This window comes from Chaetura pelagica, unplaced genomic scaffold, assembly GCF_000747805.2.
Source record: "Chaetura pelagica isolate M959 unplaced genomic scaffold, ChaPel_1.0 scaffold246, whole genome shotgun sequence".
Lineage (NCBI taxonomy): Eukaryota > Metazoa > Chordata > Aves > Apodiformes > Apodidae > Chaetura > Chaetura pelagica.
The window spans coordinates 1228587-1240978 of NW_009953647.1; the positions used below are offsets into that span (position 1 = coordinate 1228587).

The 12392-nt window shown below is 47.3% G+C and overlaps 1 protein-coding gene across 1 annotated transcript; it reads left to right on the forward strand.

Annotated features, from left to right (window-relative positions):
• The first annotated feature begins 600 nt into the window (after positions 1–600).
• UHMK1 (U2AF homology motif (UHM) kinase 1) lies at positions 601–10745 on the forward strand. The gene is made up of 7 exons (XM_009999920.1): positions 601–909; positions 3665–3856; positions 4573–4667; positions 5599–5675; positions 8887–8985; positions 9964–10052; positions 10526–10745. The coding sequence occupies exons 1-7, from the start codon at positions 601–603 to the stop codon at positions 10670–10672; spliced, it is 1008 nt and encodes a 335-aa protein (XP_009998222.1). The 3' UTR covers positions 10673–10745.
• Positions 10746–12392: the final 1647 nt, after the last annotated feature.

Here is a 12392-nt window from a genome sequence, read left to right on the forward strand (position 1 = left end):
CCAGCCCTGGCTTGGCCCCCCGAGTGGGGGTGGGCAGGGGTAGGAGAAGGTGGGTGTCAGTCACTCTTTGGGTACCCCAGGCAGGGCACCCCAACGTTCTCAGCACAAGAGCTGTGCTGCAGAGGGGCAGCAGTGGGGCAGCTGCCCACCCCCTTGCCCTGCTCTGGTGGGAGACCCTGGGCTGCCTGTGTTGGTGGGAGTGGGCTCAGGAAGGGAGGGAGGGATCCTGCTCCTGGGAGCTCCTGACGCTGATTTGTTGTCTGTGTGAAGTGCTTTTTCATGTTGTAACCTACCTCGACACGTGCACGGGAGGAGATTGGCAGATGTCCCACGAGGAGTGGTACTACCACCATTTTACCCACAGGGATCTGCCTGCCCGTGTCCCAGAGGTTGTCCTGAGCAGGAGTGCCCGGCCCCCTTGCTTTAGCAGCTGGTGTTCCCCTGCTGCTTTTCCCTCTCAAGTTTGATTCCCCATCTCCCCGAACATCACACTTTGTACAGCAGATGAGCTGCCCTCTGCAGCGTTTGTGGTCCCCTGGGCAGTAGCAGGGAGTGGTGGAGCTGGATGACTGTCTGATTGCTTGTTAGCAACACCTGCCGATGTGTGTCCCCGCAGTGACGCTGTATGGCGTGTTCACCAACCACTACTCTGCCAACGGCCCCACTCGCTGCCTGCTGCTGGAGCTGCTGGACATCAGCGTGTCCGAGCTGCTGCTGCACTCCAGCAACCAGGGCTGCTCCATGTGGATGATCCAGCACTGCGCCCGGGATGTTCTGGAAGCCCTGGCCTTCCTGCACCACAAAGGCTATGTGCACGCCGACCTCAAGCCACGCAACATCCTGTGGAGTGCAGAGGAGGAGTGCTTTAAGCTCATTGACTTTGGACTTAGCTTCAAAGAGGGGAATCAGGTTTGGAACGTGCTGCTTTCAAAGCAGTTGGCTCTGTGTTGAGTTGCGTGGGTCTGTGATGCTTTCGGCTCATGTGTGTCACGGTCAGTGTGGCCTAGTCAGAGCAGATGCTGAGCTGGTGGTGAGAGTTTCCTGGAACAGGCTAAAATACTGTCTGGCTCTAGAAACAGAAGCTCATGTTCCTGCTCTCCATGCAGGTCTTTGGTTTCCCTTGACGTCTTGGCCTTTGTGCTACACATCACCATGAATTCCAAGTCCATGATGCACCGAAAAAGTGGTGTCTCAGCTTCCTGGGAAGTTTTTGTGGTCAGATGAGTGGGAGCACCCAGATCTGTAGAACTGCCTTTTATCATCCCTTCTCACACGTAGTTATCCAGGCTTCACCACCAGCCTCCCCCGTCAATTGCAAAATCTCTGGCAGCATCCTTGGGCTGTCTTTACATTCATCCTATCGTCAGCAGCTTCCTTTTCTCAGGAAGTCTGGATGTTTCTTTCCCATGCCATTGCTTGATTAAAGCCCATCTTCTGGTTGTGGGTAGGCAGTGTCCTGTCAGTGTTCTTTACTGACACAGGCAGATTTTCTTGCTGTCACTCATTTGTTTTGGTGATGACTGGGTTCTGTAAGTTTGTCCTTGCTCTTTTTATTCTCTTCCATGGTCTCTGATGAGAACAGAGAACCTCTGGATGTTCTGCTGTTGCTGGATGCAGCTTTATTTCACCCCTCCCTCTCTTAATAATCGTCTGTGAAGGGTATCACTAAAGCTTTTTCATCAGGTAGCCTCTTAGCAAATGTGGCTTTAATCATGGGATGATGGGCACTAGGTCTAGTAAACAAACTGTAATTTTTCTTCACAGACATTGTCCTCCTTGTCCTACTCCACACACTCATTTAGAGTAAATCCACACACTTTTTTTTTTTTTTTTTAAACTGGTTTACCTGGTATTGACAGTACAGCCCACTGATCTGTGAGTACCAGAGGATCGTGTGGGTGACCTGCCTCTGAATTCTTTGGTACAGGAGCTGTTTTTCATGTTTGTACTTAAACTCCTCCATGTTGTTCTTCATCTCTCCCACATTCTTGGCTGAACGCTAGCATGTGCTGGTTATCTGTTGCTGTCTATCAGCAAAAAAACATTCTCATGGTGTCCTGTGTCTAATGCAGATATCTTTTTTATTTTTTTTTTTCCTCTTTAGGACTGTGTTTTGCTGCTTGCTCTGTGAGGTGCCTTGTAATAGTTGATCAGGTGTTTTATTTGCTTCTGTGATTTTTTTCCCAACTGCTTCCTTTGGGCTGAGTTTCCTTTGCCCATTCTCAGATATATACTGGTTAACTCAGAAGGTGAAGCTTCTGACCCTGCTTTGGATGTGCTATGGGTATCAGGTGCCCCTCCCAGCCCCTGCCTTGGGCAGCAGCATATGTGCATTATTTCCTTATCTGAGTCAAGACTACATTACTTTTAAACTTTTTAAAAAACTCAATCTGAGTTTATCTGTGCATAACTTTTCCTGCCGTTACTGTTCAACAGAGAAGGGCTGTTCAATAGACCAAGGTCTCAGCGCTCTCAAAAGGCTTTAGATAGTAGCAGTGAAGTTCCACCTTGCTCTTTTGCTGGTGGCATTGACCAGGGTCTTTTCTCTGTGTGTAAATGTTGTTTGGTGGGGCTGCTAAACAGCTGCTTTTGCTGTGCTAGAGGTTCTGCTCTTTGCTGACAGGAGGAGGGGCACAGATGAGCAATTCATATATCAATTATTTTTTAACAGCTCTGTTGCCTGAAAATGTCTTCTGTAAAATTTTATTTTCAATCAGAGAACCCATAACTGTAGTTTGAATATATTCCCTTGGTAAGAATTCCCAATCCTGGGCCTTATCCAGAATGTAGGCTTGAATATTCTTCTTCCACTCCTTGAATCACATCTCAGAGGAGCCCTCCAGTGTTGAAAAGATGCAGCATAGTGTGTCTTTGGTCACTTAGAGGACTTGGCTAGCCAAAGCCACAGCTGACTGTCCAAGTGTCCTGGTGTGAGCTGTGAGTGGGAGGCTGCACTGGATACCTTCAGAGCAGTACCTCTGGCCAGCTCTTGTGTGATTCTGTAATTCCTTATTTTTGTAAAGTGGGCAGTGTGTGGGCATTTTATTGTCCTCTGCCAGCCATGGCAGCTGGGCAGGTATTGATTGCTGCAGCACTTCTGGCAGCAAAGGGGGAGGAGGAAGAGGTGCGTGGGAAGCGCCTTTGATAATTTCCTTGTCTGGGCATTGGGTTCATTCTTTTAAGGTTTGTTCCAGAGAACATCAGTACTTGAGTAATGGCAGCTGTTGTGGATCCTCACTGCTCAGACTGCACTGTTTGTGCCCTCATGCAGCTGACATGGGAGCATGTTGTGGGTGTTCCATCCTTATCCTGAAACTTCCACTGTCTTCTGCACTTGTGAGAGGCTAATGGATCAGTCTGTAGTGACACCCGGGCCCTTCCTCCCAGCAGTGCTGTCTCTCAGAGAGATCAGATGTTATGGGATGCCTGCTGCTTTGCTGGGAGATGTTTTCTCTTCCAGACAGTCTTGTGTTTTTCTTCACCAACACAGTGTAGGGAGTTGAACTGCCTGCCCAACAGGACTGGCTGTACAAAGCTTTCTGTCAATTTAGCAATAGTATTTTGGTGACTGATTTGGGAGGCCCTCTGTGAAATTATTTAAGGATAGAACAGAGAGCCTGAATCTGGAAAATTAACTTTTTATGGTGTGTTTGGTCTTCCATAGGATGTGAAATATATTCAAACAGACGGGTATCGGGCTCCAGAGGCAGAACTGCAGAACTGCCTGGCACAGGCAGGGCTCCAGAGTGAGACGGAGTGTACCTCTGCTGTGGATCTGTGGAGTCTGGGAATTGTTTTACTGGAAATGTTCTCAGGAATGAAACTGAAACATACAGTCCAATCTCAGGAATGGAAGGTGAGTGGGAGCTGCTGTGGACATTCTTGCCTGTACTAAGCAAATCCTTATGCTTGTTAATAACCTGGCTTTGTGAGGTAGCACTTAGCAGGTAGAGAGTGTTCCCAGGACATTAATCCTATTGCTTTGAGAATTAACGTTAAAGAGCCTTAAAGAACTTGTCTGTCCTTTGGGCCTGGCATGGCTGAGCACTGCCTATGTTCAGATTACTGAAAGCTGAGGGCTCCAGGAGTCTGTTTGGAGCCTGTGTCTTGCCAGGCTCTCCCCTGGCTGCAGTGTGGCACAGAAGGAAGAACAAAATGGATGGCTGATGGCTGCCAGCATATTCAGCAGCACAGTGACAGAGGAATTATTTGCTGGTTTTAGTCTAATGTTGGCTCTTGTAAGTCTCTATCCTGAGAAAACAAGAGGAAGGCTTTGTGTTGTGAGATAATTTTGGTTTGTGTTCCCCATCCCAGTAAGAGTATCCTTTCAGCATCACAACTTCCACAGTAACAGCAAATTTGCCAGTGCATGGAAATTTCCAGATTTAGCACAGGCAGGTGGGAAAAACTTCATCTGACACAGGCCTCCTGTGAGGCTGGAGCACTGGGGATCTGTCAGAAAATGCCACAGTACCAGAACCCTCTGCAGCCAGTCCAAAAAATAATGTGTTGTTTCAAGGTTTGCACTGATCTTTTCTTTGCTCCCTAAGCACTGTTTCTTTTTCTTTCCAGACAAACAGCTCTGCTATCATTGATCGCATATTTGCCAGTGAAGGGGTGGTTAATTCAGCCATTCCAGCTTATCACCTCAGAGACCTTATCAAAAGGTATCTTACTGTATTTAGTGTTTCTTAAAGATGTGCTCTGTCAAGTCTCATGCCTTGCTCTTGGTAACTTAAAGCCCACACCTAAGGCTTATTTTTTTTCTTTTTTAAAAAATATATCCCTGCCACTCTGCTAATACCAAGTGCAAGCATTAGCAGAGATGCTTCAGCTCCTCAGATTTTGGCACAGTTCAGAGTAAGCACATAAAGAATATCAGTCACAATGTTCATCATTTGCTGTTTCAGTGCTTTGCACCTCCTGCCAGTGAGGTTATATTTGGAGAAAACTGGAGACATTTCTGCTTTAAGGGAGTGTTGTCAGGAATGAGGGATTGGGGCAGGCAGTGATGGTTCTGCACTGCTGTCAGGATTCAGATGCACTTGTGCAGCCCTCCAGTAAGAGGGCTGCTGAGGGGATTGTTTTTGCTGTCCTGTGGCTCTGCTCTGAGGCTACATAGTGAATGAGGACACAACTTGGCAGAAATAGCATTGGGAGCCACTGGTAAAGCCAAGTGGGGGATGTTCTCAGACAAGCCCGGAGCTGTTGACTACTTTGAATCCCATTTGTGGAAAGATGTGGGAACTCATCAGAGTGTGATCACTTTTCATGAGTCCTCATGTGTGCCTGAGACTTGGGCTGAGTGGCCTCGGGAGATGAAGCTGGAACATTCCATGTTCCTTGTGAACTAGTAAGTCAGCTACTTCTGTCGTTTGGTGCTGAGAGACATGGAGAAGGAGAGCCTGCTGTACCACGTACCCAGGGTGCTTTTGGGGGATCCTTCTGGTGTGCTTCAGCTGTTACTGGGAAGATGTGCTTTTCACTCTTCTCTTTGTACCATAAGCATCCCAAAGGCAGGGTATTCCTCTCTACTGGGTTGAATTTGTCAATGCAGGAATGTCTCATGAAAGAACCTAAGGGTGTCTTCTCTTCCAGCATGCTTCATTGTGACCAAGGAAAGCGAGCCTCCGCTGAGAAGGCTTTATGCAGCCCGTTCTTCAGCATTCCCTTTGGTAAGCTGTGCACGTTGCCCCTGCTCCTGGCTTTCTCAGCAGGTCCTGGAAGCAGCACAGAAAGCAGCTGCATTGTGTTGGTTCTGGTTCTGGCCTTGTTGCCACTCCTGTGCTCCTTGTGGTGCTCACCAGACCCCTGCGGTACCGCAGCTCTGAGCGGTGCCAGTGCTCCCAGTGCCGCCCTGCAAGCTGTCACTTTGCCCTGGTTGGACTCCCACTAAGTTCTGCCCAAATCAAACTGACCAAGTGTATTGGCAGCAGCGTTTGTCAGAGGGGACAGAGATAACCAAGGTACTTACCTAATGCTGTGACCGTTAAGGTGCTTTTGAAGGGTGCAGTGCTATTTATGGTGAGTGGGTGGTTCTTCTTATGCCAAGAGTTTTCCAGATGAGAAGTCAGGAATGTGAGAAACTAGGGCAGTGCATGGTGACAGCATCTGCTGCTGCCTCCTCTGTGTGTGTTGAATGATCCCAGTGTGTTCTCCTTGTGTGAGTGTATTTTTGCAGTGACTGGCCTGTTATGTTTGGTATGTGTGTGTGGCAGGTACAAACAGATGTCACTGTTGCTTTGATCTGACACTTAAGTTTAATAAAACGGTGGTGTTTCCCCAGAGCCCCCACGTGGGTTGCAGGCTGTAAGCAAAAGATGGGCTGAGACCTCCCTGTTCAGGCTCATATTCCTCCCTGTTTTCTGTTCCAAAAGCAACACAGTAGCATTCTCCAGAGCTTGTCTGCTTTCAAGAACACCAGTTAATATCTTTGCATCCAGCATTTCTGCAGTGTAAATGAGTGTTTCAGGCATCGAGCTCCTGGCTGGGCTAGCATTTTCCCTTGAATCTCAGCCCTGCTTTTCTTAATCTGCTTGATGTACCTTGCAGTGAAGGTTAAGTATTGCCTCTTTGAGGTCACGTCAAGATACGGGCGTCCTGTGTATTAGGCAAAGGTAACAAGCTCATTCCTGTTTTCAGACTTCTTTTGCATCTCAGAAACTGGGACTGTCGTAATCAAAGCCAGTTTCCATGGAAGGAGCTGAACCTTGCAGCCAGTACTGCTTTAGAACAGAGGGAATAGTATATTAGCAGTGCTTTCTTGTTTAGTTTAAAACACACAGACCTCTGACTGTATCTAGGAAGGTGCTTCTGTGGTTAGTGCTACAAGTTTATACAACAGCTTCAGTTTGTCTTAGTTGCTGCTTCTCTTTGCCAAACTTGTACACAGGCTTGTCTGCACAAAGAAGCATTTACTGTTGCTTTCCTGGGAAGTCAAAAAATGATCTGTCACTGCCTGTCACTTGGACACGGCTGTTTTGTTTAGAGCAAAGACAGCTGAGAATGGCTTTCCTTGTCAAGTCTTGACTTTCCAGTTCATCAACTTCTTTTCCTGAGCTGCTTGCAGGCTGCAACCCTCTGTGTTGTCAGGGTGGATGGTATCACCTGGCACTCGGAAGAGGAGCAGAGCAGCTGGGCAGAAGGTACCTCCCAGGGCAGAAGAGCATTGTAGGAATTGCCTTTGTCACTTGGTTACAGAAAGACCAACCGGCTCTGAGTCCTAGCAGTTGATTTGTCTCCCTCTCTGAAAAAAAGACGTGAAATGAAGGACAGGTTTACTTGAATAAAAGAGTAAATGAAAAACACATCAGTGTTGTTTCAGTCCCCAGTTCATCTGATGTTATCTTGTGGTTGCCGACAGTCCTGTGGAAGAATGATCCCAGCAGCTCACTTGGAGCTGGAACATGCCTGGTTATTTGAATACAGCACCTTTATTCGAAGGGCTGCCCCTGACCACTGTCTAGACTGATAAGGCCTTTCATCCTCTAAGCTGTTCATAAGAACTCTTCCATGTCAGACAGGAGAAGATTTATAGCATGTGTGCTTGCCTATGATCTCTTGCACTGTGAAATCACCTTCTGTCTGTGCCTGGCAGAGATGTGAACTCCCTCATGCATTGTGTACTTAGCTTGGAAAAGTGTTTCCAAGGAAATGATAGCCTATTATCTTTGCAGAGGTGGTCAGGAGGCTCACACTGGAGAACTGGAGCCATTTCCTCCCTGCTATCCTGTTGCTATCAAGTGTGAAAACTGTGAGGTACTGATAGTGTGTTCAGCTACTGGAGCTGCCAATACAAATAAAAAACATTAATTCTCTTCAAATACTCCAAGTTGAGCTCCCAGATCTTAAATTCATGACTGGCCTGCCACTCCTTTTCAGGAGCATGAAATCAAGCCTTTGTCTCTGGAGAACTGACACTGTCCCTGCTGCTTTGAATTTCTAGGGGACTGGGTGTCCTCTAGAATATGTCTCATAGTTTGGCCATAGTCTGTCTACCTTGGCTGTTTCCTTCTTCCACATTAGTCTCTGTGCTACACTATGCCAGGCCATCTTGGAGCTGCTTGTTTTCTAGAGCCAAGTGCCCCATGGCCACCAGCTTTTGTTTCTGCTCCTCTGAAGTTGTTCACAGGATCACTGCTGGGCCACCTTGTGGCCAACCTTTTGTGGCCGTGCCTTATTCTGTAGCACTGCATTGTGTAAGTAACTAGGTAGTTTTTTTCCCCTTTCTGTTGTAATATTGTATGGTGGTCTTCAAAACAGGGCATTACAGTTAGATTTTGAATGGGGGAAGGTGCACGTGGTTGTTTAGGGAAGAACTGAAAGACCCTAGAGAGAGCAGAGGCTTGTGCCTTAGTATAGCTGAAGCATTGGAGTTAGAGCAGCTGGCCAGCCTGTTTTCAGCTTGTCTGGTAGCAGTAACAGGAGAGGCAGGTTACAAACTAGTTCTTTCACCTTCCTGCATCTCCATATATATGGGGCAGTTTGCTCAACTAGCATAGCTCCTGAAGTCGTGTCAATCTCTGAACCTGAGCTAAGCAGGCATAACTCTAGGCTTCATTTCTACTTGCTTTGTAATTTTAAAAGCAAATTCAGGTGGTGGCCTCAGTAATTATTGCATAGTGCACTGAACGCTTTGGAGAGTATCTCAGTGCACAAGAGAAGATAAGCTGGACCTGAAAGTCCTTTCCAACCAAGCAATTCTATGATTCTAAGTTGGGAACAGAGAATACAAGCTGTAAATGCAGGTAGTAATGGAGAGAAGCAAAACTGTACTTCACAGAGCAGTAAGTGCTTGTGTATGATTGTGCATATTGAGTCAATGTCCTGTTTTCTTGCTCCTTTGGACATTAATTTCTTTCCTGTAATTCTGTGGGTGTTGAACAGCTCCCCATATTGAAGACTTGGTGATGCTCCCCACGCCCGTGCTGAGGCTGCTAAACGTTCTAAGTGATGCTTCTCTGCAGTGCGAAGAAGAATATGAAGGTTGGTGCAAGCCATGCAATTTCCTTCTAGCAGTGTTGTCTTACAGACTCTGTTTTGTTTGGCTTTGGGGATGTGAGAACAAGCAGAAAAGCAGTTCATAGGCACCAGAAGAGTGAACAAAGAGCTGCTCAGCTGAGATTTGGTACCACATGGATCAACTGCACCAATAGAGAACAGATTAAAAGACTGATACAGAAAGAGCAGCTTGTAGCAAAGTTCTTAAAGGATCTCAGATTAAATAATGATAATTAAAAAAGGTTATTTTTGTTTTCTTCTTTGGTTAAATGCCCACAGACCTCATAATGTGTTTGTGGCTCTTAGCTTCTGCTGGAGAGGCACAGGACTCTGGAGCCCAGTAGCAGAGGTCCTCAGAAGTTTTCTAGTGAGCTTAGCCAAGATCTCAGCAGAGAACTGAAATATCTCGTTGGAGTTCTTAAACTGTAGCAGAAACTATACATGGTAGATTGCAAGGAAGGTCAGTGGGATTTGTGTTTCTGCTTGCTCTCAAATCCACCTGAGTGGCAAAAGCTAGAGAGCTCTGGGGATGTGAGTTAAAGGCTGGCCTCTGCTCACACAAAGAAGGGTTTGTGGCAGCTACTGTAGTTCCTTCCTCCAAGCACCATGACAAAATAAAATAAAAAAAGAAAACGCACTCACAGATCCCAAATGTTTTAGCTACTGGAAGGCCAGGCTTTGTCTGCAGGGCAAAGCACTGTCCATGTGCTCCAAGCCCTGCTGTTGGGGATTCACTGCCTGCAGGTCTGTGCTCCTGAGCTTCTGTTCAGACGCTTGCTCTCATTATCTGGCCATTAAGCAGTGTCAGCTTCTGCTCTGGCACCTCTCAGTTGTTTATTTTAGATTGAGAGGAAAAGACTGTCTGTTGACTGAATGTTCTTGATGTGTTTGTCTGGCCTTCATTTGTTTCTTGGCTTATCTTAGTTTGCAAAGTGAAAGACAAACAGCTCTTTTCTTTCTCAGATATCCTGGAAGACATAAAGGAGGAGTGTCAGAAATATGGACCGGTGGTTTCTTTGCTTATTCCAAAGGAGAATCCTGGTAAAGGCCAAGTAAGTGAAAGGAGGGGAGCAGCTGTGTATTCCCAGGTACATTCCATGTCCTGCAGGAGTGCTGCTCAGCTCCCAGCAATCTCCTGGCTGGTGACAGTGCTAAAAATAGCTGGTTGTCTTGAAGGACAGCACAGGTTCCTTCTTGGCTATGTAAGGTTGCCTAACCTGGGAGATCAAATAGCTTTAGTAGGGAAGCTGGGATACAGGAGGGAAGGGGAGAAGCCAATGGGTGGGAGATGAGGCTCTGAGGATGTATAGCATAATCATACTTTCTCCCACCTCACCAAATATGCTGCCCTTAGACATGAGGATCAAGAGGTGACATTGCAGCTCCTTCCTTTTTAGCTCCACTGCTCTGGGCTCAACCGAGGATAGAGAAGAAAAGTTTGGGAGTTGCTCCCCCAGTTGGAGGGATGAGAGGGGACAGGTGGCAGGCCGTGCTGGAAGTCCTGTTTCTCCTCTCTCTCTTTCAGGTCTTTGTTGAATATGCAAATGCTGGTGATTCCAAAGCTGCCCAAAAAATGCTGACTGGAAAAATTTTCGATGGCAAGTTTGTTGTGGCTACGTTTTACCCACTGAGTGCCTATAAGAGAGGATATCTGTACCAAAACTTGCTGTAGGCAGTAGCAACAATCAGGAGAGTTTTCTTGTTCCTCATGTGTTTTACAGTTGAATGTACAAAAGAGCTTCCTAGCCCTGCTTTTGAGTCATCTGTGAAGGAGAGATGCAAAGGACTTAACTGGGCTTTGAAACCTTTACTGCTGCTTTGTGGTGTGCGGAGGAGGCCAGGATGGCTTTCAGCGTGTGCTTGTGTGTGTGTTGTGCTTGCTCGTTTACACTGGGTGTGTGGCTTTGCCCCGGTGGGCCCTCGGGTGGCAGGAGCGGTGACTGCAGGAGCCTGGGAGGCCGAGCAGATCTTGGCAAGTGCTTTCAAGTAATTCGCAATGAGACCATTTAAAGTCTTAGCCTTAGCACTTGACTTAGCTCTGGAGAGGGGATTTCTTTGTTAAGCTTTCCTGTCATGCCCATGGTCTTCTCCAGTGCTGGGGAGGAGCAGAAGGAGGAAAGCTTCCCTGCTTTGTCTTTATACCTGTGGTGAATAACCAGAAACACTGTCCTCTTTAAGGTCGACCTTAAGTCTTTTGGGTCTTCACATCAGGTAGAGCAGAAGGAAGCAGTGAAATGAAGATCTGCTGAGCACACGGCATTACCCTGTCACAACCTTATGTCCCAAGAAGAGCTGTCCCTCTGACCTGGCACCAGTGGCACACTGGGCTCAGGCAGAAAGGTGTGAGTGTTGCTGCCTGCAGGGAACTGAACTTGCTTGTGTGCCTGGGGTGGGCAGGGACTGATGGTGGATACGTGTTGTCAGAGCAGTGCCAGCCTCAGTCCCAACACAACCTGTAAGCACTTTGTAACCTGAGGTGATGTGAAAACCCTGTTGTGTGGAGTCATCTTTCTAGCACATACCCTGTGCTGGCACTGGTGCTCCCTAGCTCTGATGCGTAATCATCTGTAACACGTAAGCATCTTTAGGTGATATTTTTGGAATGGAGTGCTACAGGACACATGATTCTTTGTGTCTCAGCAGGACTCCTGCCCTGCCAGTCTTCTAAGAAAGAACAAGTATTTGTCTGTTGTAGGTACCCATGCTTGGCTTTTCGTGTTGTGCATTTCAGTTTTGCTTTAACCTATTAGACTTGTAGATTAGAAGCACTGACACTTTTGGTCCTTCATAGGCTACACAAAGGGCCTGAGGCAACCTGAGATCCTGTATGGAAAGGGCTGGAACAGTCATCTGACTTGACTGGTCAGGGGAAAAAGTCTTTCCCAGTGTCAGGGACAACAGCTTTTGAGGAAGAAAATGCCTGGGAGAGCATGTGTTGCTGGTGTGGCTTCAGCACACAGGCAGGAGCTCACTTGGGCAGCTGCCAGGCAGGCAGAGGCCATTTCCCAGGGGTGTGCAGACCCAGGCACCCAGCACAGCCTCCACCTGCGGGGGTGGGCACTGGACTCCTGGTGAGCACTACATGGAGGGGGACCAGCATGTTTTGGCTTGCAGCCCTGGTACCAGTTTTAGTGAGGAGGAGAGCCCTTGTGAATTCTTTTCTCCTGCTGAAAAATGAAATACTTGCAGGCAGCTGCCTGAACCATCTCTGACCTTCCCTGGAATAATACCTGAATCACCTTGGAGTTTACTTTTTGCATCTTGCTGACACTGGACTCTCTGGAATCCTGCACTTAAAAGTCCTTCTTGATTTTTGCCCTGTGTGTGCCTGTATGGTCTGTCAGGAGATATGATGTCTGCAGCATTTAATGAGTTTGAGTTCCTCTCTGTGC